Here is a 26,718-nt window from a genome sequence, read left to right on the forward strand (position 1 = left end):
ACTTCCCCTTGTTGACTCTTTCCTCGCCCTGAGGTACAGTTTTTATACCAAAGGCAGGATCAATGCGTTTGCCTTCTTCCCATTTTCAAAATTACGAGCTTTTATCCTTTGTTATCTCCCAAAAGTGATCACGGATTCCTTTGATTTTAGGTGTTGTTGAGAATGATTAATAATTCATGGGATTTAAACCATAGATGTGTTTAGAGTCCCTCAAGGTTATCTTCATTCTTGATGTTAAAACAGTCCCATTCTTTTCCAGGGAAAGCTGTTCATGTTCTGTCCTGCGTGTTCTCGAGAAAGTTTTGATGAGAGAAAACATCACACAGAAGGATGCACATCTCACAAGTTTCCAGCTCCGTGGATTTTTGCAAACTGAGCACATTTGGGGGCCAGGAGTGGGGCCCACAGCGAGGATATCCTTCCTGCCACTCCTGCCATCCGACCGGCAGCACAGTTACTACCCGGCCGTGGAACGACACAGGTTAGTTCTGCCTGTTTTGTTGTTTATGCAAATGGGACCATACAGTGTTCAGTCTTAAGTCTGGCTTCCCTGCTCAACTCATGCATGTGAAATTAACCTGCCCTGATGTGTGGAGTATCTCACGGGTCATCCCTGCTGCTCTCCATCATCCGTTGTGAGTGTGGATAACACCATGGTTCATTTTACTCTTTGTGGGACTTGCTAGTTTCCTCTTCTGCTGCTGTGACTAATCTCAGACACATCCCATGGCTTTGAAGAAGGGTTACCTTTGAGGTTTTTCTTGTTTTGTGTTGTGTTGTTTTGTTGTTTTGTTTTTTCCTGGTATAACATGATGCTGTGGCTCACTTTGTGCCTGTCTTCACCAGAAATAGAATCAGCCATTTTTTCCAAGGAGCAATGATCCTTTCCCTGGAAAAGGAGGGTTAGGAACCAAAGCATTTTAACTGTATTTTATTTTATTTTTAAAATTTTTACCTAAAACTTAGAAACAATCCTATCCAACTGAATAATTTATAAAAATTAGTAAATAGCAAAATAAATTCCTTTAGGTTTCAAAAGCTTTCTCTTTAATTATCAGTGCTTTATGCAGTTGAATAACACAAATGTTTGCATTGTGGGGACAAGAAAAATAAACCCTGGCCCTGAATACTTCCGAGCTGGAATTTTGAACTTAAAGAAAAAGCATGGTATTAACGAACCCTGTAATCTGCAGCAAAGAATATGGTTGTGGTTTTAACAAAAGGGTAGTTAAATCATTTTCTCACAGTTTATACCATAATAAACTGTTTTCGAATCAAATATTTAAATGTAAAATTGAAAAGTATATAAGCACCAAAAAACCAAAAAAAATGAAGATGTTTTCTTAGGGTTTCAGCGTGAGAAATGCTTCCAAGTATTAATATAAGTAGAACAATTAAAATTTATAATTGGATTAATATTTTAAAAGTGACATGGTTCCAAGGAAATGGACAAACCATGAAATTCGTTGCTATCATAAAGCACATTTTTTACATGGTTAAATGGCTTCTACAATTCTGTAATAAGAATACCAATAATCCGACTGAAAAAATGGCCAAAAGATGAGACAATAAACAGAGTACAGATGCGCTAAAGGATGCTTAATTTAATTAAGAATAAGAAAGCAATTGAAATCATGAATGATGACTTTGATTTCTGCCTCTAGGATTAGGAATAATTGGATGGCTAAGAAGGGGAAAGACACGTGCTGTCTTCCACGCTGCTGGCAGCATTGCAAACCAGCTTAACATATAAAAGGCAATTGAAAATTAGACACAAAAGATAAAACGCTCATACTCTTTTGACCTGATAATTTAGTGTCTTAAATTTTATTAGATATATGTTATCACATATGTATAAAGTACATTTATTGATGTATTAAAAAATAAAATACCGAAATACCTTATGAGTAATTCAATAAGGCATTGCATAAATAAACAAGGCCATACCTGCTCAATGGAAAATAACATTTCTTTTCAAAAGAATGATAAACTCTACACTAGTAAGGCATAATCTTCAAGATACGTGGTTAAGTGATTAAAAAACACCTGATTTTAGATTGTGTGCATCATATGTTTTTGTGTATATAAGGATTAAAGTTGGAAAACATTCACAGGATATAAATAATATGTTATAAGCAACGTATCATAGCGCACCACGTAGGTCATGGTGATACAGGAGAGGCAGGAAAGGACAGGTGGAGAAGAGCAGGCGCACTGTGAGGGCTCCGCCCTCGGGCCTGTGCCCACGGGCCTAAGGGAGAGCAGGCACTCCTGTTTTCCCACCTGAATGTTGCATTTCCAAGACCACTCTGGCCTGCCACACCCCCATCCTGTGCCTATATAAACCCGAGACCTTAGCGGGCAAATGCACAAACCGCTGAATGTCGAGAGGAGTGGAGAGGGGCAGAGAGCGGTGCAGAGCGGCGGAGCGCGGCAGAGAGTGGTGGAGAGCAGCAGAGAGCAACACTGTGGCCCGGCAGAGAAGGAGGGAAGAGGGGCCTGAACACCAAGAGGAGTTCGCTAACAACAGCCAGACCCCAGGGGAAGATGATCTCCCCCGCCCCTCCACCTTCCAGCTCCCCATCCATCTGCTGAGAGCCACCTTCACGGCTCAATAGAACCCTGCACTCATCCTTGGAGTCCGCTTGTGATTCGATTCTTCCAGGACGCTGGACAAGAGCTTGGGATACAGAAGGCTGTCACACTGGCTCTCTGCCCTTGTGATCAGGCAGAAGGTCCGTTGAGCTGGTTAACACTGAAGCCATCTGCAGGCAGCCAGACTGAGAGAGCTCTGTGACATGGGGGTTGCATGCACACACCTCTAGACGCTACTGTAGGGCCAAGAGCCCAAAGTTCTTGCCCCGGCTTCTGCCCCTGCCCCTCTGCATGCTCCTGCTAGGGGTTTGCGCTGCAGGGCGGCCAAACAGGTGAGCCACACTCCTGTTGTACATCTTTCGAGGGGAATTCAGGGAATTCTCCAGTTTCAACAATACGCTGTATCACATAGTGTGTAGCACACAGTGTGTAACATACCACAGGTGTAATGCAGAACATGTAGCAGGCACTGTGCACTGTGTGTGTGCGCAGGGGCACCTTCCTGTCTATAAACGGGAATACACACACACACACACACACACATATACATGTAGCAGGCACTGTGCGCTGTGTGTGTGTAGGGGCACCTTCCTGTCTATAAACAGGGAAATATATATATACACACACACGTAGCATGCCCTGTGCACTGTGTGTGTGCAGAGGCACGTGTACATATATACATGGAGGCTATTTGCTGTTATTTGTTGCATATGGACAGACTGTTTCTGGGATCATCTAGAAGACACAGAAGAAGCAGTTAACTTCAGACAGGGAGTTCTGTTGCTGGGTGAACAAGTGGACAAGTGGGATTTTAGTTATTTATTTATTATGTTAAATTTTGAACCAATTAAACACATTCAAATACATTCAAACATTAAAATAGTTGGATTTTGAGAATTACTTCATAGCTGGGCTCTGTAGGAACAGTCAAGGCCTCCGCCTCCCTCCAGGTCATAACTGGTCTGGGTTCAATACCAACTCATCGGGTGAGAAGGAGCCAGAAACAGCTGGATGGGTGCAGGCAGCTGCAGGGGGCCTGGCTCACTCACCCAGGTTCACAACCTCAGGGGCTGTGTGGGGCTGTCACCTCAGCAGCCAGTTTCCAGAGCCCCATTCTAGACGTACCCCACCCAACTCACAGGTGAGCACAGCTTCCTGGGGGTGCAGCTGCCACTGTCAGCTGTAGAGAGCCTCAAGCTGCTTCCAAGGGGAGCCCATGACCCTTGGTTCCTTTAAAAAAAAAAAAGGAATGGTTTTTCTTACTCCAGGCACCTCTTTCCTAACAGTGGAGAAGATAGAGTGCCGCTGCATTGAATCCTGGACAGAGTGGCAGCCATGCCCACGTTCCACGCAACGTAGTGTTGATTTACCAGACTGAAGTGCTCTCTACAGCAGCCGGCCCCTGCAGAGCTTTCAAGGAAGGTTGCTGGGGCTGGTGTTTCCCACAGCTGCTGGGCTGCTGGCTTCCTGGGATGCCGGGTAGAGGTAGGGATGCCTGGGTAGAGGTAGGGATGCCTGGGTAGAGGTAGGGATGCCTGGGTAGAGGTAGGGATGCCTGGGTAGAGGTAGGGATGCGTGGGTAGAGGTAGGGATGCCTGGGTAGAGGTAGGGATGCCTGGGTAGAGGTAGGGATGCCTGGCTATTCAAAGTCATCCGGGCGGGAAGACAGTAGCCAGGAGCCGGCAGCACGGTGCAGGATGCAGCCGCCAGGACTGCCTCAGAGTCAGGCCCAGTGAGGGAGCAGGGAGGGCACCTGAGGCCTGTCCCCAAGGGCTTGGGGGAGTGCAGGGGGCCCCCTCTCCTGGTTGTCAAATCAAGTGTGCCCTAAAGCTTTACATATTTTAAGTTCGGTGTGAGCTATAACCTAAGTGGAATTGTACACAGACTGTAGCCTGCACTTGCGTCAATCACCGAGATTTGGCCACTCAGACATAGCCAGTTGTTTGAACCCTGTTAAAATAAGGCAAATGCAGGCTGTAACCCATCCAGCAGTCTCTGTCCCTCACATCCATTTCTGTGACTTTCCTTTCCCTGTGCATGAATCTTCCTCCCCCACGCAACTGCGTGGGAGTCTCTGAGCCTCCTCTGGCTGGTAAGGCTGCCTGATCACTGCTCAGTTAAACTCCGTCCAACGTCATTTGCCTGAAGTTTTTCTTTTATCAAGGGCTTTCACTGTTCGGTCAGACTCCTTCAGACAGAGCCCTGGGGCCCGGCGGGACAGGCTATTCGGGGTTAGGAACAAGCTGGTGACCCTGGCCCATCATTCCCACCCATGCCAGCTCCTCCCAGGGCCCCCAGGACAGGCTCTGTGGGTCATTCCTTGTGAAGTCAGGTTCCAGGTCCACCTGCTGCAGCTCCTGACTCCACATGTCTGGGCCATGGAGGTCCTGGTGCCCCTATGGGTGCCATTAGTGACAGTTGGTGAGCCCCCTGCCCCTCCGCCTCCCCTGGTCCACACTGAGTGTGTCCCTTGTGTGTGGAGCCTGCGTGTGTGCCAGGTGACCTGGTGCCTGGTCCCACGTTCTCTCGGCCAGTCAGTGGCAAGCGTCAGGTGTGTTTTTTCCACATCCTTCTTCCTCCTGCTGTGAGTATCTCCACACATTCAGATCCTCACTGCAGTTTGTCATAGGAGCTGCGGAGCTGTGAATCAGACACTTGATCAAAGTAAAGTAAATTTTGTTTAACAGCATGTGGCCATCAGCACCGCAGACCATCCAGGGGCTTCTGGGGAGAAGCCCACGTCTGACTGTCGGGTCCATTCCTCTTCAGCAGCCGTGGAAAAGAGCTGTTTGCTTGCTGTGTTTCCTTTTCTTCTAGCTGCGAAAACCAGAGCACAGGATGTTCTTGAACAACATGGAATCGACCCAAATAAAATGCCTCCTGCTGTGAAAAATCATAGAACACCCACTTCAGATTTCCAGTCTCCAGGATAACAAAGCTGTCTGAATTCTACGAGACAGCCAGTTCCCACTGGCAGCTAATCCACTTTGTCTAAAGCACCAACTTTTTTGAGCAATAAGCCAAAAACAAGGTTTTCCAGATGGTTCCCCTCCCACAAAGGCAGAATAACCTATGGGGCCTCATTGACAGCTCCACACGTGGGCCCTGGGACAGGAACAGGTGGCCAGGCCTTTCCTTCCCTGTGGTTTGTTTCCTGCCTTTCCGGCCGCAGACCTCACTTGGTTCAGTACGTGCCAAAGGCCTGGCCTCAGCGTCTGTCACACGCCTCGGAGCCCAGCCCCACTCAGCTTCCAAGTCGCCGGGCCTGCCTGGAGCACCGAGCCCCTCCACTGTCTCTTCCCTTGAGACAGCGTCTTCTCCACGAATCTGGAGGGCCGCACACCCCCTTTACACTTACTCACTTGCCCATTTGCAACTGGAAGCTCCACGTGCGTGATCAGCCAGAGATTTGATTCACCAGAATGTCTGCATTCTCTTACGGGCTTAGCAAATGCTAAATCTTCGAGTGTTTCCGCTTTTAAAGTTTAAATCCTCTCACTGGTAAGTGAGTAATTATTCTCAAAAAGTAGACTCTTCTGAAAAGAAGGTCACAAAGAGGGTTTTTTCCATTAAAAATACATTTGTGTTTCTTGAAATGTGTTAAGTGGCCTTTGTCAAGGTGTTTGTAATAGGAGAGTAGATAAAAATAAATTTCCCTGGAGATGCAGCGTACGCTAAAGATTTATCATTAGATAATTAGAAATACATAAATCATGCTAACATTTCCATATGTAAATGGAGAACATTAACTCTCCTACTATTTAGCTATAAAATAACAAATTTTGAAATTATCCTATACTGAATTACACTATATTGAAAAAATACCAGTTGCTCACTTTTAAATTTGACAATGTATGTGATGAATTATAAATTTAATAGCCTGCATCTTTTCTCTTGTATCAAGTTCTCAAAACTTAAACTTTCGTTACTGGAGTTAAAATGTTGCTACTAAGATGGAAAAATACCGATTTAGAAAAAAATAATGTATATAATGGAAACATCTGTTAATTTAAACATATACATTATGCAAATAAGCATACTCTTTTGTACTTTCAGGTCAGGATAAAATATACAATGTGTGATATAATCGACTCGCAACACTTTGTAATGTCAAAGAATTTAAAAGCTGTAAGATTGTCCAGCCCTTCCATTCATGGGACAAAAAATTAAAAATAACAAAAATTAAGCAATCAGTGAAAAACAACAACAGCTGGGCTCCTCCCTGTGACTCCCAGGCGAGCACCATTTCTACAGCATCTCCAGCGTGCGGACGGACGGGGCCAGGGCTTAACCCAGGCGAGCACCATTTCTACAGCGTCTCCAGCGTGCAGACGGACGGGGCCAGGGCTTAACCCAGGTGAGCACCATTTCTACAGCGTCTCCAATGTGCGGACGGACGGGGTCAGGGCTTAAACCAGAAGTCTTGACTAGCAGTGAAATAGCCCGACAAATGTTACCTATTGTCTACACTTTTTTTTTCAAATATGGTGAAAGTTGTCAGAATGAAAGTGGAGTCACCTATGTTAAAACCTGGATGAGCCGAGCTGGGGAAGGCCTTGGAGGGAGGGCTCTGCTGCACGAACGCCTTGACAACAAGACCTAAAGACTCTGCAGACATGACATCCATGCACGAAAGCCCCAGTGGCCTCAGTCAGAAAGCACCTCTGGGAGGACGTCTGCCCAGCACCTGCCTGTCCAGCCTCACACAGGCACCACCCTTGCTATTGGCCCTTGTAGCCAAGGATAATTGTCTCCAAACAACTTATGTTTTCTTTAAGAACTCTTGTCTTCCTTGACCTCCCTGAATGTACTCACTGACTCCCATTGCAATGCACAATTCCCAAACAAATATTTTTTCTTTAGAGGGTCTTTCTCTCTCCTTCTGTCTCTTTTTTAGGTTGGCAATAATAAAAGTCAAATTACAAAGAACTCAGAAGAAAGTTCAAACCTGTTTTCAGGGATGAATGGTCTCTCGACACTGTGTCTTCTTGGAGTAGTGCCTGGTTTCACCTCTGTGCTGGTATCCTCTTTCCTGCCATTATTTTTATTTCCTAAAATGTTTTGCATCCTCTTTTCTTCTGTGTTCAGCCTGTGAGTGCAAAAGTAATTGCACTGTTTGCGTTGTCGGAATTTGCCATTTGACATTGGAAAACATTTTAAAATACATGTGGTTATGCTATATACCATTTTAATGAACATTTCTCACTTTATGTTTTTTTGTTAATGACTTATTACTTGCTGTTTATTTTATGTTTATTTTAGACTATGGAAATGATGTTAGGAAAAAAGCAAATTCAAGTAATTTTCTTATTCGGGTTCAAAATGGATCATAAAGCAGTGGAGACAACTCGCAACATCAGCAATACATTTGGCCCCAGAGCTGCCAGCGAACGCACAGTGCAGTGGTGGTTCCAGAAGTTTTGCAAAAAAGATGAGAGCCTTGAAGATGAGGAGCATAGTGGCCGGCCATCGGAAGTTGACAATGACCAATTGAGAGCAACTGAGCCTCTTACAACGACATGAGAAGCTGCCGAAGAACTCAACGTCGGCCATTCTACGGTTGTTCAGCATTTGAAGCAAATTGTAAAGGTGAAAAGCTTGATAAGTGGGTGCCTCACGAGCTGAGTGAAAAATTTTTTAAAAATTGTCCTTTTGAAGTGTCTTCTCATTCTACACAACAACAAACCATTTCTCAATCAGTCTGTGATGTGTGATGAAAAGTGGGTTTTATATGACAATTTCTCAATCAGACTGTGACATATGTGAAAAGTGGGTTTTATATGACAGCCCGTGACGACCAGCTCAGTGGCTGGACTGAGAAGAAGCTCCAAAGCACTTGCCAAAGCCAAACTTGCACCGAGAAAAGGCCCTGATCCCTATCTGGGGGTCTGCTGCTGGTGTGACCCACCACGGTTCTGAGTCCGAGTGGACCCATGATGCCCGAGATGTGTGCTCAGAAAATCAATGAGATGCACCAGAAACTGCAGTGCCTGCTGCTGGCATTGGTCAATACAAAGGGTCCCATTCTTCTCCCCCGCAATGCCTGACCACACGTCTCACAACCAACACTTCAAAAGCTGAATGAATTCGACTACAAATTTTGCCTCATCCGCCATATTCACCTGACCCCTTGCCAGTCGACTACCACTTCTTCAATCATCTTGACAACTTCTTGCAGGGAAAACACTTCCACATCCAACAGGATGCAGGAAATGCTTTCCGAGAGTTTGTCAAATCCCGAAGCATGGATTTTTGTGCTATGGGAATAAGCAAACTTATTTCTCATTGGCAAAAATTGTGCTGACTGTAATGGTTCCTATTTTGATTCATGAAGATGTGTTTGAACCTGTTATAATGATTTAAAATTCATGGTCCAAAACCACAATTACTTTTGGACCAACCTAATATTTTGTGCTGTATGTGCCTTCCAGTTGACTATTTCAATCACTTCTAATACTCACGTATTTAGTGCTTAGCTGCAATTATTTTATTTTCCAGTTATACAACTTCCATTTGTTGCATTTTTTGAAAAAGATAGTTTATGTCTGATTGGCTTCTCCACCTCATGGCTGGTCTTCTTGAAGGACACCTTCGTTGTAATCTGCGTCTCTTCACCACAGAGACTGGTGCTCCCTGATCAGCTTCTCTTGTCCTTTTCTTACAGGGTCTTTGGTGTGGCATTTTTGGTCCAGAAATCTCTGTGGCTGGTGGCACCTTTGCCTGAGTTGTGCTCAAGCCCACTGGGCTGGTTCTCCCCACTTGGCCTAGCAGGCTGTGTTCCACTCACACAACTAGCCTGGGTCCCATGCCTGCTAAGGGCACGTTAGGCATGGAGCGGCAAGGGGTGCATGAGCAAGTGTGGGGTCCAGCCAGTGTGCAGTTGACATGCCAGTTGCTGCAGCTGGGCAGGTAGCTCCAGGTGCCAGCATGGGTGCCAACTCTCTGCAAGGTTGTGGCTTAACTAGGCACACCACAAGCAGCTTCCATGGCTGGCACTGGGGAATGCAGTGGCACCTGGCGGCCTGAAGACACCAAGAACCGCAAGTCTTCAAAGAGGGAGTCACAGCCTTGGCTTGGGGAGCTCCAAGGTCTGGGCTCCCCACAGGGCCGCAGCTCTTCTCTCCTTCTCTTTGCCTGCAATGTGGTGAGCAAGGGGTGTATTTCAGCTCCTTTTGTATTACAGCTTTTTTAGCCATGCCACTCGGTAGGTCCCAAGTTCTTGTCCTGTGACCAGGAAGAATGAAGTATGCAGGCAAGTGGAGGGTGAGCAGGATGAAGGGGAGCTTTATTGAGTGATAGAACAGCTCAGAGAAGGGGATAGCTTCTTTCCACAGCAAGGGTGCCCCGATGAGTGTCCAGCTCCTAGCAGATGGTAGCTCCTCTGCAGCAGGTCATCCCACCATCTCCCCAGCTCCTAGCAGAGAGGAGGCCCTGGAGTGGGTAGCTCCTCTCTGCAGCAGGTCATCCCACCATCTCCCCAGCTCCTAGCAGAGAGGAGGCCCTGGAGTGGGTTGCTCCTCTCTGAAGTTGGTCATCCGGATGTCTGCTCAGCTCTGGTTGAGCCCAGAGCTCTTACAGGCCTCAGAGGGGAGGAAGTGAATGCCCTAAAAAAGACACCACAAGTTTTCACTTTGGTTTGCAAGACCCCAACCTTCAGGGCCACCCTGATCTGAAGGTGAGGCCTCACCAGAGACCTGTCCCCTCTGCCCAGGAACCTGTCTGCCTCCTGCCATGCTTCATGGCACCCAGACTGTAGGTGCCAAGGATGCATGCAGGCCAGCCCTGAGCTGCCCTCAGCTTCCCCTCAGTTTCCCTCCTAAGCTCCTTGGTGCCCAAAGTCTGGAGGTGGGCTGAGGCAGCAGGGGGCTGGTGTGTCAGCACTGCCTGGAGCATGTACACTCCCAGCCAGGCTGAGACAGTGTCTGGGCTCGGCCCTAACTTTTCTCCAAGATTGGAGTGGGTGCCAAGAGCAGTGAGAAGCCAGGCAGCAGAAGCAGGAACTTCTGAGCCTGTGAGGGCAGAGGGGGCACTCTTGGGCCCCCAAGAGCGCAGAGATGCCTGGGTCCACAGCCGTGGTTTGGGTGGCTGCAGCTGCACACATGGGGGTGGGGATCCTGCCGCTCTGTGGAGCAGGAGGCCTGGATCTGCGGTCATGACATGGGTGTCCTGCCTGCTCCCACCCCATCAACTCGGAAGGGGTGGGGATCCCACCTGTCCCCAGCTCCCACTGGCTCCATGTGCAGCCTCCGCTGTGCCTCCCCTCTGCAGCCACTTCTGGCTACTCTAGATGGGCCTCCCCTGCCATTGCTTCTCTCTCTACTCTCCTTTGATTTTTAGTTTGCTTTGTCCTCTCCCTGGTTTGCTTGGTAATCTTTAACTGAATGCTGTGCTACGAATTGAATGGTGACCACCAATTCATAAGTTAACACCTGACCCTCAGTAATTGAGAACGTGACCTTATTTGAAGATGGGGCCTTTGAAAACATAATCAAGTGAAAATGAGGTCGTTCAGGTGGGCTGATCCAGGATGATGGGGGTCTTGTGACTTCTTATGTCTGGGGGAAAGGAGGACACAGCCCCACACAGAGGATGACCACGTGAGGACACAGCAGGAAGGCTGCTGTCCACCCACGAATGGAAGAGGCCACAGGAGAACGCAACTCTGCCCCCACCTTCATCTCGAACATCCTTCTGAATCACTGGAGAACACAGTTCCACTGCTTAAGGCACCCAGTGTGATATTTTGTTATGCAGCAACCCCAGCAAACAAATGCAGCCAGTTACAATGTGTGAGGCTGCAGAGTCCAGGCCGGAGCACGCTGGCCCCCTTGGCTAAGCATTCCCTTTCTAGCTGCAGCCAGATACAATGTGTGAGGCTGCAGAGAGTCTAGGGCAGAGCGTGCTGACCCCCTCGGCTAAGCATGCACTTTCTGGCCTAGGCTGGATGTGATGTGTGAGGCTGCAGAGAATCCAGGCTGGAGCATGCTGACCGCCTGGGCTAAGCACTCATTTCTGTGTCCTGGCTGCAGTCGGAGAGGAGGCAGGACCCACAGATCTGCTCTCGTTTCTGCTGGTCTGAGGTGGAGCTGAACTCCTGCTCATGGTCCCCAGCCTAGGGGCAGGCAAATGGGCCAGCCCCAGCCAAGGGACTGTTTGGCGACCTCTGAACCGCAGCTCTCCACGGTCTCTTGTTTTCCAGGCCCGAGCCACTTACAAACGGCAGACGTTTCGTTCAGGGAGAAAGCTGCACACGCTTCGAGACCCACCCGAGAAAGCTCTATCCTCTCAGAATCTGGGCCCCTCTGGTCCTGCCATGTTGGTGATATGCTTTGGCTCCATGTCTCCACCCAAATCTCATCCTGAATTGTAATCCCCACGTGTCCAGGGAGGGACCTGGTGGGAGATGATTGGATCGTGGGGTCGGTTTCTCCCAGGCTGTTCTCAGGATCGTGCGTGAGTTCTTATAAGAGCTGATGGCTGTAGTGTGGCACTTTCCCGCCCTTTCTTTCTCTCCTGCCATCTTGTGAGGAAGGTGCCAGCTTCCCTTTCACCTCCGCAATGATTGTAAGTTTCCTGACGCCTCTGCAGCCATGTGGACCTGTAAGTCAATTAAACCTCTTGTTTATAAATGACCCAGGCTCAGGTAGTATCTTTATAGCAGTGTGTTTATATATAGTAAACCTGAATGCTCATTTTTTTCTGGACGGCTGTGTTTGTCTGCTCAGAACTCAGCCTACGGTTTGGCTGTCACCCATGTCTTTAAAGTCAGCTCTCTGAACTCTCCAACCCTAACTAACACCACACTAGCAAATGCCCGGAAAGGGAGAACCCCACAAAAAGCCAGGCCTGCCTCAGTCTGCTTCCCTTCTGTCCAGAATGCGGCCGCACCTGGCGAGTCTGAGATGGCGCCTGGAAGACACCTTTTCTTTCATCCAGTGGTTCTCATTCCTGGTGGGAAGATTGGTCAGCAGGATGCCTGTGCTGAAATTGAAAGTGAAATTTTAAGAATACAGTTTTTAGGAAAATAGTTTGAATGTTCCTCAAGGAAAATGGCAATAGCAAGAAAGAGAATTGATAATAGTTTCTGGAAGAAATACTGTGGTGAGATAAGAATTGATGAATCAGGAAGTTAGCAAAAGAGCTGGTCATTCATTTCATTCACCTTGGATTCACCTGCTCTCGCTCCTGTTTCCTTCTCTGTTGAGATACTGCTCTTTCCCTGGAGGTTGTGATGTAGTCACCTGTTTAAACTTTGGAGTTTTAAATTTTATGCTTTTGGGAGTCTTATTTAGGAAATCTACACTAGCCTTATACCATAAAGATGTTTGGGTATGTATTCTATGCACTTAATAATTTTCCTCTAATATTTACATTTTTAAGCTTTAAAAGGTTACTTTTATGTGTGGTTTAAGTGAAGGATGGTGATCTATTATTCATCATACAATGAACCAGGTTTCTAACCATGCTAGTGCGTGTGAGAAGGTATCCCATTGTAGTTTTAATTTGCGTTTCCCTGAAGGTGAATGACGCGGAGCATCTTTGCATGTGCTTATTAGCCATCCATATATCTTCTTTGGTAAAGTGCGTGTTCATATGTTTTGACAAATTTTTAATCTCACCTTTGAGAAAATCAACTGACAGTAAATGTTGGGATTTGTTCCTGGACTCTCGTCTGTTCCCTGGTCTCCACGTGTGTCTTCACACTGGTGCCACCTGTCCTGAGAGCTGTCACTTCCTAGTGTGCTTCAAAATCAGGAAGTTAAAGTCCTTTATCTATTTTTTTCAAAATTGATTTTGTTATTCTTGGCATTTTTCATTTTCGTGTAAATATTAGGATAAGATTGTCAATTTCTTTAAAAAGCCGTGTGGAATTCTGATGGAGAGGGCATTGGATCCATATCGATTTGGAGAGAATTGTCTTCTTGATGAGTTTTCTATTGCTGATGTAAGAAATTACCACAAATTAATGGCTGAAAATAGCACACGTTTATTGCCGCACAGCTCTGGAAGTCAGAAGTCCAAAGCTGGTCTCACCAGGCTAAAATGAATGTGCTGGCAGCGCTGTGTTCCTTCCATAGGCCCCAGAAGCAGGTCTTTTTCCTGGCATTTCCCGTGTTCTAGAGGCACCTGACTTCCTCAGTCCGTGGCCCTTCCCTTTGCCTTCCTTCCAGTAGCTCTCCCACCTCCCTCTTTCTCCCATAGGGACCCACGTGGTGACACTGGCCTGGCCTGGGCAGTCCTGGAGAATCTCACCACTCAAAATCCTTCAGTACACCTGCAACGCCAGTTTTTGCCAAGTAACATATTCAGAGGTGTCTGGGATTCAAACATGTTATCTTGTGGGGTGGGGCATTGTTTTGTTCATTAAATCAATGTTGAGTCTCACAGTCCACGAACAGAAAATGTCTCTCCATGTCTTTAAAGTCACTTTAATTCCTATCAGAGACATTTTCTAATTTACAGTGCACATGACTTGCACTACTTTTGTTAAATTTATTCCCAAGTATTTTATAATTTTGGATGATGTGAATAAAATTGCATTCCTAATTTCCTTTTCAGGTTGTTCATTGCTTGCATATAGAAATACAATTGATTTCATATTAATTTGTATTCTGTCAACTTGCTGTGCTTTTAAAAATTAGTTTTAATAGTTGTCTGTGGATTCCTCAGGATTTTTTTATGTACAGGACTCTGATATCTACAAATACAAATAGTGTATCTCTTTCTTCCAATTTGGGCGCCTTTTGGCCCTGTTTTCACAGGCTGTACCACGTTGGAAAGGAGATGAGAGGAGATGTCCTAGCCTTTTTCCTGAACTCAGAAGGACGTGGTTCATCCCCCTCCGTTTAGCGAGGTGTCAGCTTGGGGATTGTGTTTAGATTTTCTTTATCAGTTTTTGATTTATTAGGTTCCTAGTTTGTGGAGGGCTTTTGCCATGAAAGTGCACTGCATTTTGTTCGGTCCTTTTTCTGCATCTATGGAAATGATCATGTGCTTTTTGCACAAATAGGATGCTTTACATTGAGTTTTGAATCTTAAACCAACCTATTTTCTCTGGAACAATTCCCACTTGATCATGGTATTTAGCCTTGTTGTAATGTGGTGTGGCTTTAGTTTGCTAATATTTTGTCAAGAGCTTTTCCACTTATATACGATAGATATTGGTCTGTAATTTTCTTTCTTGCTATGCCTTTGGCTTTTCTATCAGGGTGATAGGCAGGTAAACAGCACAGTACACTTTCAGTCTCTTGCTAAAATTCTCAGTTGCAAGCAACAATGAGGATTTCCAAGCCTTTAATTTGATTTTAAAGCCTTGTATTAATTACTTTTTTAAAAATGCAATGAATTCGTTCAGCAGTTATATGTCCATCTGTCTCTTGTGAAAGGTGGGCCCAACACACACTCTCTTGTCTCATTGAATCATAGAATGAGTTGTTAATCATTCTTTTCTCCTCTATTTAATGGCAGAGTTTGTGAGATATTGATATTACATGTTTAAATATTTGATAAAAAATTACTATCTGGGTGAGACCATCTGGGCCTGAATTTTTCTTTGTCTGAAGATTTTTAATTCTTCATTCAACTTCTTTACTTGCCATACATTTATTCAGATTTTCTATTTTCTATTATATCTGGAGTCATTTTGCTAATTTGTTCCTTCCTAGGAATTTGACAACTACATCGATGTCATAGAATTTATTCCCAAAATGTTGTTCAGAGAATATTTTTGTAACTTTTAGTTTCAGAGGAGTCACTGGTAATGTCTCCTCAATTTCACTATCTATGTCTTCTTTTCTCTGTCTTTTTTTTTTTTTTTTTTGACAGAGTCTTGCCCTGTTGCACAGGCTGGAGTGCAGTGGCATGATCTCGGCTCACTGCAACCTCTGCCTCCTGGGTTCAAGCGATTCTCCTGCCTCAGCCTCCTGAGTAGCTGGGATTACAGGTGTCACCACCACGCCCGGCTAATTTTTTTTGTATTTTTAGTAGAGACGGGGCTTCACCATGTTGGTCAGGCTGGTCTCGAACTCCTCACCTCGGGATCTGCCGGCCTCAGCCTCTCAAAGTGCTGGGATTACGGGCATGAGCCACCACGCCTGGCCTGTCTTGTTTTTTTCTTCAAGCTAAAGGCTTATCAATGTTGTTGATCTTTTCAAAGTACAAACTTTTGGCTCCCTCAAATTTTCTCTATTTTTCTATTTCATTAATTCTCCTTTAATCTTTACTGTTTCTTTTATTGACTTGCCTTCAGTTTAATTTGCTTTTCTTTGTCTAGATTTTCACTGCAGAAGCTTAGATTATTGACTTGAGATCTTCGTTATCTTTTCACAGAGGCATTTAAAGCTATAAATTTTCCTCTAGGCACTGCTTTAGCTTTGTCCCATAACTTTTGATGTTTTGATTTTATTGTCATTTAGAAAAGCATACTTTCTAATTTCCCTTGTAATTTCTCTTTTGGCTCATGAATTATTTAGAAATGTGTTGTTCAATTTATAAATACTTTTGATTTCTCAAATTTCCTTCTGTTGTTAATTTCCAATTTAAATCCATTGTGGTCCGAGAGCATCATCTGCATATCAGCACTTTCAAATGCATCCGTACTCGTTGCCATATTAAGTATAATATTTCATGTATTCTATTAGCCATTATTAGCCCTGAGATGTGATAGGTTCTTATTTGTGGTTATTTTGTTAACTTCTGTCAAGCAAGCCCAAAATGTAAATACCACATTATACTTTCAGTCTCTTGCTGAAACTCTCAGTTGCAAGCGACAATGAGGGTTTCCAAACCTTCACTTTGATTTTAAAGCCCTGTATTATTTTTGTAAAAATGGATTCTTCCGTCAGTTATGTGTCCATTTATCTTTTGTGAAAAGTGGGCTCAACACACACTCTCTTCCAAAGCGTTTTTGCCCTGCACAGTGACTAAGCGCAGAAAAAAAGAACTTGAGGAAGGCACTGTGTCCCCGTAGACTCATCTTCTCAGCCTCTGTAATGGTCAAAGATGTGACTTAAATTGCTTCCTTGTGACAGAATTCGTGTAAGCGACTAGAATATCAGGTAAGAAATGATTTGTTCTGGGAGTTCAGAGAATGGGTAGCAGCCAGGATTGCTGGATTTACCAAATAAAAATACAGGACGCCCACCTAAATTTAAACTTCAGATAAACAGTTCCCCTTTTTAAGTAGGTGCCATCCAGTTCTCAGCACCTATTTATACTAGAACAAAAGGTGCTGTCAATGTGACCTGAGAACTTAACCAGGTTCCCCTTTTGTATGTGTTGATCCTAATAGCAAAATGACTGGAAGGATGTGGCTGTAGGTTAGGGCAGCATCCACACCGTTCCACCCTGGCTGCTTCCCGCCCACCGGCCTCCCTTCCAATGGGTCTGGGGTCCAGCAGCCAAGAAGCTAAGGTGATGGGCCCCAGAGACCACCTCCCTGGGCCAGAGCATGGCAGAGGTGGATCCTGTCTGAGCAGAGACAGCCACGCTCTGCAGAGAACGTGCGGAGCTCACGCCTGGGCGTGGATTGATCATTGCTGGTCACTGCCTGGCCCATTCCGCTCATTTCCAGGCAATTCCAAATAGCCTCCGAGGTGGCTGCATCCTGCAGGCTTACCAACCTGGGCTGCCCGTCCACACAGTCTGTTCAACACTGCCTGGCATCGGCAGACCTTCCAGCGTTGCAGTATTAGATATAAAAGGCATCTCATCAAGGTTTTCATTTACATTTTCTGATTATTAATGATTCACATGAATTTTGGTCTCTGGAGTGACAGTTTGCAATTCTTGCCCACTTTGCATCAGTTTTTATTTCATCTTTTATTGATTTGTAGGTATTCTTTACATATTCTGAATTCAAATTTTTGTTAGTTTAAGAAGTTTCGGGTGTCTTCTCTTTTCCTTTTATTTCACAGCTTGATGAAGCATATGGTTTGGAACTAAAGCAAGACTCCGAGGGCACTGGAAATGAGCACTGCCTCGGTCACCGAAACGGTGCTGTGCTGCGCCCCTGCAAACTGACCAGCTGGCTTTAAAACAAAATGGAGCTCCCTTAGGTACTTTCTGAAGTTTCTCCCGAAACTCCCCTGTAAGTGTTCCTGGATGAAGGTGCCCATGGCCCTCCAGGGGTTCCCGGGGGTATGAATTACAAGGTGAACTGCACTCAGGTGTCTGATAGGACCCCTGCTCAAAGCGACCTGCACCTGCTCTGGAGTTCAGAGGCTCGCTGGGGAGGAAGGCAGACACTGGGGCCTAGTGCAAGGGCGTCAGCACATGGCAGGTGTCAGGGAGGAAGCCAGGGTGGAGACGACACAGGGAGGGCTTGGAGGGGGAGCACCTTCAGCCGTGGCCTGGAATCGTGCACGGGAATTTTAAAACTTGAAAGATGTGAGAGGGGGAAGACGTGAACAAATGCCAAACGCTTGAACATTCTGGTCACTGATAACGAAGGGGCAAGAGTCAAAGTGCTTTCTGTGCAGAAAATTGAAAATATTCTTGGAAAATATGTCTTGAGGAATCTGTTTATAAATTGTGGAAGTCTTATCGGCCAGGGTATGAGGTTGGTTTTTGTTCTGCAGAAGAAGGAAGTTTTGTTTTTTTAATGTATGGTGCCTCTCAGAACTGTGCTTAGGAAAGCCGTGGGAGGTTCTGGTCAGCCTGTGGCGGGAGAAAGGCTGGTGTTAGGGGCCAGACACAGACTGAGCACGGAGAGTGTGGCCTGAATGCAGTTCACACAGGAGTGAAATGGGGAGGCTGGCTGAAAACGTTGCTGGAATTTTGTCTAACGAGATTCGCTAAGTGTTGGCTCTCACAGTGAAGGTTTCCTAGAGCCAGAGCAGCTTGGAAATGATGGTGACATTGAGTCACCAGAGTCTTTGTTGCTTGCTGTCTTGCATGTAAGTTCTAGGGGGAGAGCAGTAGGTTTTGATTTTAGTTTATTTGAGTTTGCAGTGAAATTTAGATATGCAGCATATGCAGACCTGTCTAGCCAATGGTCGTAAAAACTTGAGTCTTAAGCACAGGAGATATTGGAGCAGAAAGGTGAATTGGTGGCTCACCCTCCTTTGACTGTTTACAATCAAACTGAGGTCCTGTTCCCTGCTTCTCAGTCGTCACTTCTGTAAGATTTCCTCAGACTGGCTTTGGCCTGTCTCTGTAAACCATGGCACTTCATCAAACTCTATTCCATCTGGAAGCATTTAGGGCTTTAACTTACTGACCTAAACAATGACTTTCCTATCTGTCAGGCTTCATATTTTGACTTTTTTTTTTTTTTTTTTTGGTGGGGGGACGAAGTCTCACTCTCACTCAGGCTGGAGTGCAGTGACACAGTCATGGCTCACTGCAGCCTCGACCTCCTGGGCTCAAATAATCCTTCCACCTCAGCCCCTGAATAGCTGGGACTACAGGTGTACCACCACACCCGGCTAATTGAAAAAAAAAAATTGTAGAGACAAAGTCTCACTATGTTGCCCAGGCTGGTGTTGAACATCTGCGCTTAAGTGATCCTCTTGCCTCAGCATCCCAAAGGGCTGAGATTACAGGCATGAACCACCAAGCCTGGCAATTGTGACTTTTTCAGTCTTGGCTTGGAATGTGGAGAATATTAACTTTCATGAAGAAATATAACATAGTTCATGTCAGCAAAGACATTGTTTTCAGGCTCTTCCATACGGAAGTAAAATACAGAGATGAAATAGGATGACTCTGTTGGGAGAAAGGTGACTAAGAAGTGAGAAGGAGCATCAGTCCAGTTGCTAAGCTTGAGGTGAGTATGAGTGTGTCTCCGTCCCGCTGTGCTGCTGTAACAAAATACTACAGACTGGGTAATTCACAAGTAATAGAAACTAACTTATAAGCAATAGAAATTTATTTTTCACAGTGCTGAAGGCTGGGAGTCCAAGATCAAGGCGCTGACAGGTATCCAGTGAAGGCTGCTGTCTATATACAAGGTGGTCTTGGGGCAGGTGCCTGGTCCTCACCGGGAGGGTGGGGAAGGCCTGTGGCAGCCTTAGCCACCTTCTGCCAGCCCCTGCACAAGGCATTCATCCCTTCACTTCCCAAAGGCCCCATGTCCTCACACCACCACAATGGGATTCAGTTTCAACATGAACTTGAAGGGTCACACATTCAAACCACAGTAGACTCTCTGTTTTTAAATTTAGAACTGTGCACTGTTGAGTTTATGGTGATGACAAGAGTGAGTGTCTCTCGCCTGGCTGCACTTGCTGGAGGCACTGGCTGCTCTGACCTCCTCACTCCAGAACATTCCCTGCTGAACAGCGACACCGGGGAAGGCCAAGGAGGGTACACAAGGCTCAGTCCTTCACCTCATGGCGACTGGGCCGTGCTCATCTTCCCTTATTCTCAAAGGCCTGTGTGGGGCCGGAGAGAGCTGGCGTTTCCAGTGGCCTGAAGTGTGGCTGAAAGCAGAGTGTTCCACTGGGAAAAAGAGAATTCTTCCAAAGAGAAGGATGAAGCCAGCAGCAGGGGTCCCGGCAGGACTGACCCCCACGGAGCTGATGAGGCCGAGTGTCAGGAAGCACGCACATTTTCCTTGAAAACAGACACAGGCCAACCTGCGTTACGGCATCGGTGAGGTCAACAAATAACCCCATAGTGACTAGTACTGTAACTACCTGCCTGCCTAAAGTGACCTGACATGCTGCAGATGCACACAAGATTCCACGTAGTGAAAATACATACACAATTATTGCTAAATTCAGATCCTAGAAAATCCACTGGATTGATACTTTAGAAGAGGGTAATGGATAAAATCAATCCACAGGAAAATTCAAATATTTAGAAAATGCTAATTTCAATCTAGTGTAAAAATACCGTAAATTTGTACTGAATTATTTTTCCTTATTACAAAAATATTCAAGCAATAAAAACGTCAGATATTACTGTGGACTATGCTGTAATTACTTATCTGAAAATCACATTTATGTTGATATACAGGTACCCTTGACATTACCTTTATGTCCCTTGGACACTGAGGGGTTGTGTAGGGTGTTTTTAATAATCAAGTTTTATTCCTGGAATCTTTGATACAGCATTTACTTCTTCATATAATGTGATCACAAAACAGTGAGACTAGTTTTAGCAGGGGTTTCTGAACACAATTTGTATGATATGCATTATCTACACTGCAATGAACTTATCCAGTCCTCCAGACAGACATAAGCACCTTTGGGCAAACTGTATTAATTTAGTGTTCCCAAATTTTGGTAACATTTCCTGGAATAAGGAAAAGGCAGCATTTATAATTGTCGTAGGGGAGAGCACTAGATTCTTTCATATCTGTTACCTTGTAGCTGTAATCAGATCAGAACATTTTTAATGCAATAGGTATATTGTTATTTTTCTTTTTGAAACACATAGTACAATAGTGGCAAAAGATTTTAGTATTTTCCTTAAGGTTTAACAAGCAGAGGAGCTATAATGAAAGGGATAAAAGGGGAATTTCATCTTTTAAAAGAAAAAAAAAGATCAAATTACTGCCTGGGGTGGCATTATAATGAGACGTCTTGCAGGAAGCCGGGCACATCTCTGCCCACCTTCTAACCTCCATGGGATGGCACAGGCCACAGCCCAGCCGTGAGCTCCAGCCCTGGAAAGAATCGCTCGTGTGGACGAAGATAATTCAGGGAAAAGTGCCCGGGTGGAAAACTCATCTTCCAAATCTAATTAACACAGACTTATTTTTTATTAACAGGAAGACCAGAGGCAGAGTGATGAGGACTTCAGTTTCTGTCCTTACATTCCTGGGGGTGGGGATGGCTGGGGTTTCTCCGCAGATGAAAAATGATGCGAAAAGATGGTTTGGAGGAGGAGGCTTTGCTCCCTCCCCTGTCGCTCATAACAAATGCCCATCTGAAGACTGTTCTTCTGAAGAGCTTACATTGTAATAAACAGACAGTGTGAGGTCATGTCTATGATGATGTCCACAGAAAGGAAAACAGAAGCCCTGGAGTGCCCGGTGTCCCAGCTAGGAAGACGGCCGTCTCCAGGCTGCTTTCCAAGCAGGTTGGTGAATCAAACACCAGTTTCCAGGGGATAAGGATGTTTTCCTGAAGCAGAAAGAGGAACTGGCCACAGGCCTGGGAGTGAGTGCAGGTGGGGTCCCTTCCACACCCCTCGGCTCTCCCCTGCTCAGGTTGTGGAAGAGAGCGAGTGTCTACTGGCAAACACAGGGCCTACCGGATCTTGTCCTATGATTCTGTTTTGTAATTGAACCGACCGACGCCACTCCTGCTCTTGCTGGCCTCCCCTCACCTGCAAACGCATTGTTGCCTGTCGTGGGACCAACTCACATCCACAGAGCCGTGCACAGGGACCTCGGTTGTTCTCATAGTTCGAGAAATTCTTCAAAAGTTTGTAATTATGAAGTATTTGTGCTGATGGAGCCAGTGGGCAGCCCTGCCAAGTTCCCCAAGCCCGCGGAGGACACACGGGGCCTTTGGAGTCTTCTGGTCTTGGACACGGGAGGGCAGCAGCCTTCCACTGAGCCCAGCGCGTCATCGTGTTGACGTCTCTGCGGGGAAACACAGCAGGCTTAGTAGGACCCTGGACCCTGGTGTGCACCCTGCACTCGGGGTCACTTCTACCCTTTGTCAGGTGATTTGTGGATGCCCAGCCTCACCCAGGCTGTCCTGTGGCTGCAGGCTGCCTGCTGCCCATCAACCTGTGGGCCCGGGAGTCGGAAGGTGCTGGCTGATGTATCTCTGTGATTGGAGCTCTGTGGGGAATCTCTGGGCGTCTCATTAGCCCCACACGGATTCGGCAAGCCCAGAGGCAGGGTCGCCTTTTGGGGCAGATGCCGCCGGTCCTGTGTCAGCCACCGTGACCCCCTGGGCCCCCTCAACCTGGGTGCTGGCTGTGGGCTGTGGGGCGACCTGCAGACTGACCTGCGTGTGATGACCAGATGTGGTCTCATTCTCCAGGCCATGACGTGGGAGGGATTAGGCAGGTGCCCTGATCCACTGTACAGGGAAGAGGGTGGAGCTGGCAGCCTCAGTTGGTTTAGGGACGGGAGCCACATCCACCTCTGCGTCCTGACACAGTCGGGGGCTTCTGGGACCACCTACCAGGGAGCACACGGCCTCTGTGCACACCTGGATAAGCACCATATGCTGTTGCTCAGGCAGAGGGGGCCATTCCCACTCGTGACAGCCCAGAGCGCGGGAGAAAGGCCATGCCCCAGAGGTCAGGTTCGTGAGCCCAGCATTGGGCCCTCCCAGGACCTAACAGCCATTTGGAGATCCTGGGTCTTCCCTGCCTCCCGTTCCTACCTGAGACAGCAGAGGAAGGGCCCGACCGGCCGCAGGGCTGAGAACACTTACTTGGGACCTTCCACAGCCACCTCCAGGAAAGGGCAAGACAGCCCTGAACTGCCTTCCAGCGCCGGGGAGCAGGGCTGCGGGCTGGGGACATTCGGGACAGGACACACAGGGCCCTGGTGTCCGGACAGATGAGGCACTGTCGGCGTCCACACACACTCAGAGGGAGTTTCAGGAGGACACTGGGGAGGCCGGAGCCGCAGCCACGGGGGGCCGAGGCCCAGCTGGGAAGCACCCGGGGTTGGGGAGGGTTTCCATAAAGAAACCGAGCCCTCCGGGCTCTGCTGTGACTCCTGCCAAGATAGGAACGAAATGACGCCCATGCCCCACACATCCTTCACAAAGCTCAAGGCGAAGGACCACCCCCAGCTCACACAATCCAGCCAGCACCACCCTGATACCAAACCCAGAGGCGAGAGCGGCTGCATGGCAGCCTTCATGAACACAGATGCCGGGCTCCTAACCATGCGGTTTCCATCCAGCAGGGAACAGAAGCTCCTCGCTTGATTTAACGTTCAGGTGTCATTGATGGATTTGTCCTGTTTACAGGCGTGGAAAGAGAAACCCGTGACCACCTCAGTCCATGCAGAAAACACGTCTGGCAAAATCAAACACGGACTCAAAAAACAAACAAGCACTAGCAAACGTGTACTAGAACGAGGGAGCTTCCTCAAGCTCCTCCAGGGCCTGATGAAAACCTCAGAGCCAGCGCCCTGCGTTGCATGAGATGGACGGCTCCCTGCAGCCCGTCTCCCTCCCGGGAGCCTCACACCGGACGTCCTGCCTGGAGTAATGAGGCCGGGAGAAAAAGACCCACAGCTGCCTCCATTCAGAAGACATGCTTGTCTATGCAGAGAATCACAGGGAATGCATGGAAAAGCTACTAAGATAAGTACATTAGTTTAGGAAGTTTCCAGGACAGGCAGCCAATACCTAAAAATAAGTTGAATTTCTACGTAGTAGCAACAAGTGACTGGACATTGAAATTTCTTAAAAAATATATCATTTATAAGAGCACCCAAAATATGAGATATTTAGGGTTATTTTTACATTTATTTCTGTCAGGTAGCCCCCGCAGCTGCCACTGGCCGGAGAATAACTTGATGTTATTTTATCAACTTGGAGACTCTCATTCTACACAAAGCAACGTTGAACTCCAAGCCCGTGTGAGGGCCGATCAGCAATGTCTCATTTCCACCTCTAAGCACCGGCCAACTTCTCGGATGCCTTCCTTTCCACTAGGTATTTTTTTTTCTTTCTTCAATTCACACCATCACTGAGACACCTCCATGAACCGTGACTGTCTGTGTTGGGACTGAAATGTGGTGGCCATTCAAATCGCCACCCTCTGCATAATTAAAAGCAGCAACCTGAGGAGAACAACGACTGTGTGGGATTTTGGAGGTTTTCAAAAAGCTATGATGAGTTTTAAGTCACATTTGGATATCTACTTTTTGTAGATTTTATTTTTTCTCAAAGACCTTGTTATTTGTAGTTATTTATTATACACTTCTACATACCAATACATGATTGTTTAGATATATATCTGGTATGTATTTAGGAGTAAATATTTTAGTTGAGAAGTATAAAATAAAACTAATAAAACAATTATCAACCTGGTCACAATTCTAAATTTGAGAGTGAAAGAAACATGAATGGTAAAAGATAGAATAAGATAAATTCATGCATTTCTTTACTTCATTCACAGTGTCAGGCACAGTAAATTATTTGAGAATGAGGATTAGTTCCTTCACATTTTGAGAACTAAAAATAAGGAACATTTCTCATCCAGAATAATGACTTAATTTAAGTGCTTTTACAAGTACCCCGCATTTAATAATTAAGTAGGTGAGGTTGGCTGAAATTAAAATGTGTTTTTGGCCTTTTCATTAAGATGATGATGCCGCTGTGTATTTCCATGAGTGATGAAGAAAACACCTTATCACAGGTGAGGTGCTGATTTGGAAACTGTTCATTAAAACTCGCATGCTGTTCCCATAATTGTCCCTTTCACAGTTTTTTCTTTAATCCACTCTGTCATTTCTAGATAATGAAAGGGGTTTTAAAACGAGTGAATAATCAGGCCCTGTGGAATCAGAGGTGAGCACAAAAGGAAATGTCTGCACTGGATTCACACCAGATTAATTTCGGATTCGTCATGTTCCTCGATGCTGCGCTTGCCGTCGTGATTTTTAGGAACAAAAGAAGTGAGGGGAAGAGTCTCATGACTCCTAAACGCACTGGGTTTTTCCAAGCACGATGACACACAGCTGGGAACTGATTAGCTATGAATTATCTAACTGGGGTGAAGGGCCTTCTTTTGGGAAGAAAATGCCTTGGACTGGCTGTGGAACATTGATTCACTCCCTGGAAATTTTTGTAAATTCAGTTTCAAGTTTCTTTCGGTGTAATGTAACAGTAAGGCAGTTTATTTTCATACTATGGATCTATAAGGGGATTGTGGCTGCTGGAAACTGTAATCGATTATCAGGCTTAATTGATGTTCATGGGGGCAGAGTCTTAAATATTTCCGAGGTGTGGCTACTTTTAAAACTACATCAGCCAGTGGAGCAACCCCTTCCAACAGGTTCCAGCAGACCAATAATAACCCCCTGGCAGTGATGGCTCCAAAGGCTCCCGATGCAGCCAGGAGGGCTTTTCGGCTGGAGCCTCAGGCAGGCCTGAAAGGAAGGATTTCAGACCCCCCAGGGGTCACCGCTTCCTGCTGTCACTGCCCAGCCACACACCTGCAGCCAGAAGGGCCCCTTCGGAGGTCACAGGCAGGCCCTGCCCCGCACCGCTTCTAATACCATCACACAGGGACTGGAATCCTGAAAAACAGCCTCTGTAATACCTCCTCTCCTTTGTCCTTTTCCTTAAAAGCTCAGATCTCTCTTTTGTTCTCCAGGACATTTCTCAAGGTACCCTGAAAGTGTTTCCTGCCGTCCCTCTAATTTGGCTCCAATAACCTCTTCATTGTTTAAGCTGCCTCAGTTATTTCAGGTCCGCCTAAGCTTCCCACCCTCAGTGCTTTCCACAGTGCCAATGACTGGCTTTCTAGAACACAACCTCACCTCACCTCCCCTCCTCAGACCCCGTGCAGCCCACTCCTGCCTCTCGGGTGCACCAGGCTGGGGGGGACACAGGGTGCCTGCTGGGTGAGGCTCCAGGCTGGGGGACAGGATGCGGGTGGGGTGGGGCTCCAGGCTGGGGGACAATGTTCCTATTGGGGGAGCAGGTTGGGGAACTGTGTGTCTGCTGGGTGGAGGTGCCAGGCTTAGGGTCACAGGGTGCCTGCTGGGTGGGGCTCCAGGCTGGAGGACAGGGTGCCTGCTAGGTGGGTGCACCAGGCTGGGGGACAGGGTGCCTGCTGGGTGGTGCACCAGGCTGGGGGACAGGGTGCCTGCTGGGTGGGTGCACCAGGCTGGGGGACAGGGTGCCTGCTGGGTGGGTGCACCAGGCTGGGGGACAGGGTGCCTGATGGGGGGGGTCAGGTTGGGGGACAGTGCCTGCTGGGTGGGAGAGCCAGGCTGGGGACAATTGTCTGCTGGGCGGGGTTCCATTCTGGGGTCACAGGGTGCCTGCTGGGGGGGCAGGATGGGGACCAGTGTGTCTGCTGGGTGGGGGCACCAGACTGGGGAACAGGGTGCCTGCTAGGTGGGGGTGCCAGATGGGGGTGCCAGGCTGGGGGACAGGGTGCCTGCTGGGGGGGGACACTGGCACCAGGTGGTGGGCATGGGAGCCCCTGTGCACACCAGGGCTCCACCAGCTGTTGGCCCTC

At 46.9% G+C, this 26,718-nt stretch overlaps 1 protein-coding gene across 2 annotated transcripts; it reads left to right on the forward strand.

The window, feature by feature from the left end:
• The first annotated feature begins 244 nt into the window (after positions 1–244).
• Positions 245–20,501, forward strand: LOC117063054. Of its 2 annotated transcripts, XR_004428704.1 has the most exons (3): positions 263–481; positions 17,511–17,651; positions 19,258–19,357. XR_004428704.1 is itself a non-coding variant. In XM_033176831.1 (2 exons), exons 1-2 carry the CDS (start codon positions 331–333, stop codon positions 20,009–20,011), a joined length of 402 nt encoding a protein of 133 aa, XP_033032722.1. In that variant the 5' UTR covers positions 245–330; the 3' UTR covers positions 20,012–20,501. The 2 variants fall into 2 exon arrangements, 1 of the variants encoding a protein (XP_033032722.1); XM_033176831.1 differs by lacking the exons at positions 17,511–17,651; positions 19,258–19,357 and adding an exon at positions 19,761–20,501 and having other exon boundaries at positions 245–481.
• The last annotated feature ends 6,217 nt before the right edge of the window (positions 20,502–26,718 follow it).

The sequence above is a fragment of the Trachypithecus francoisi genome, unplaced genomic scaffold, assembly GCF_009764315.1.
Source record: "Trachypithecus francoisi isolate TF-2019V2 unplaced genomic scaffold, Tfra_2.0 Lachesis_group17, whole genome shotgun sequence".
Classification (NCBI taxonomy): Eukaryota; Metazoa; Chordata; class Mammalia; order Primates; family Cercopithecidae; genus Trachypithecus; species Trachypithecus francoisi.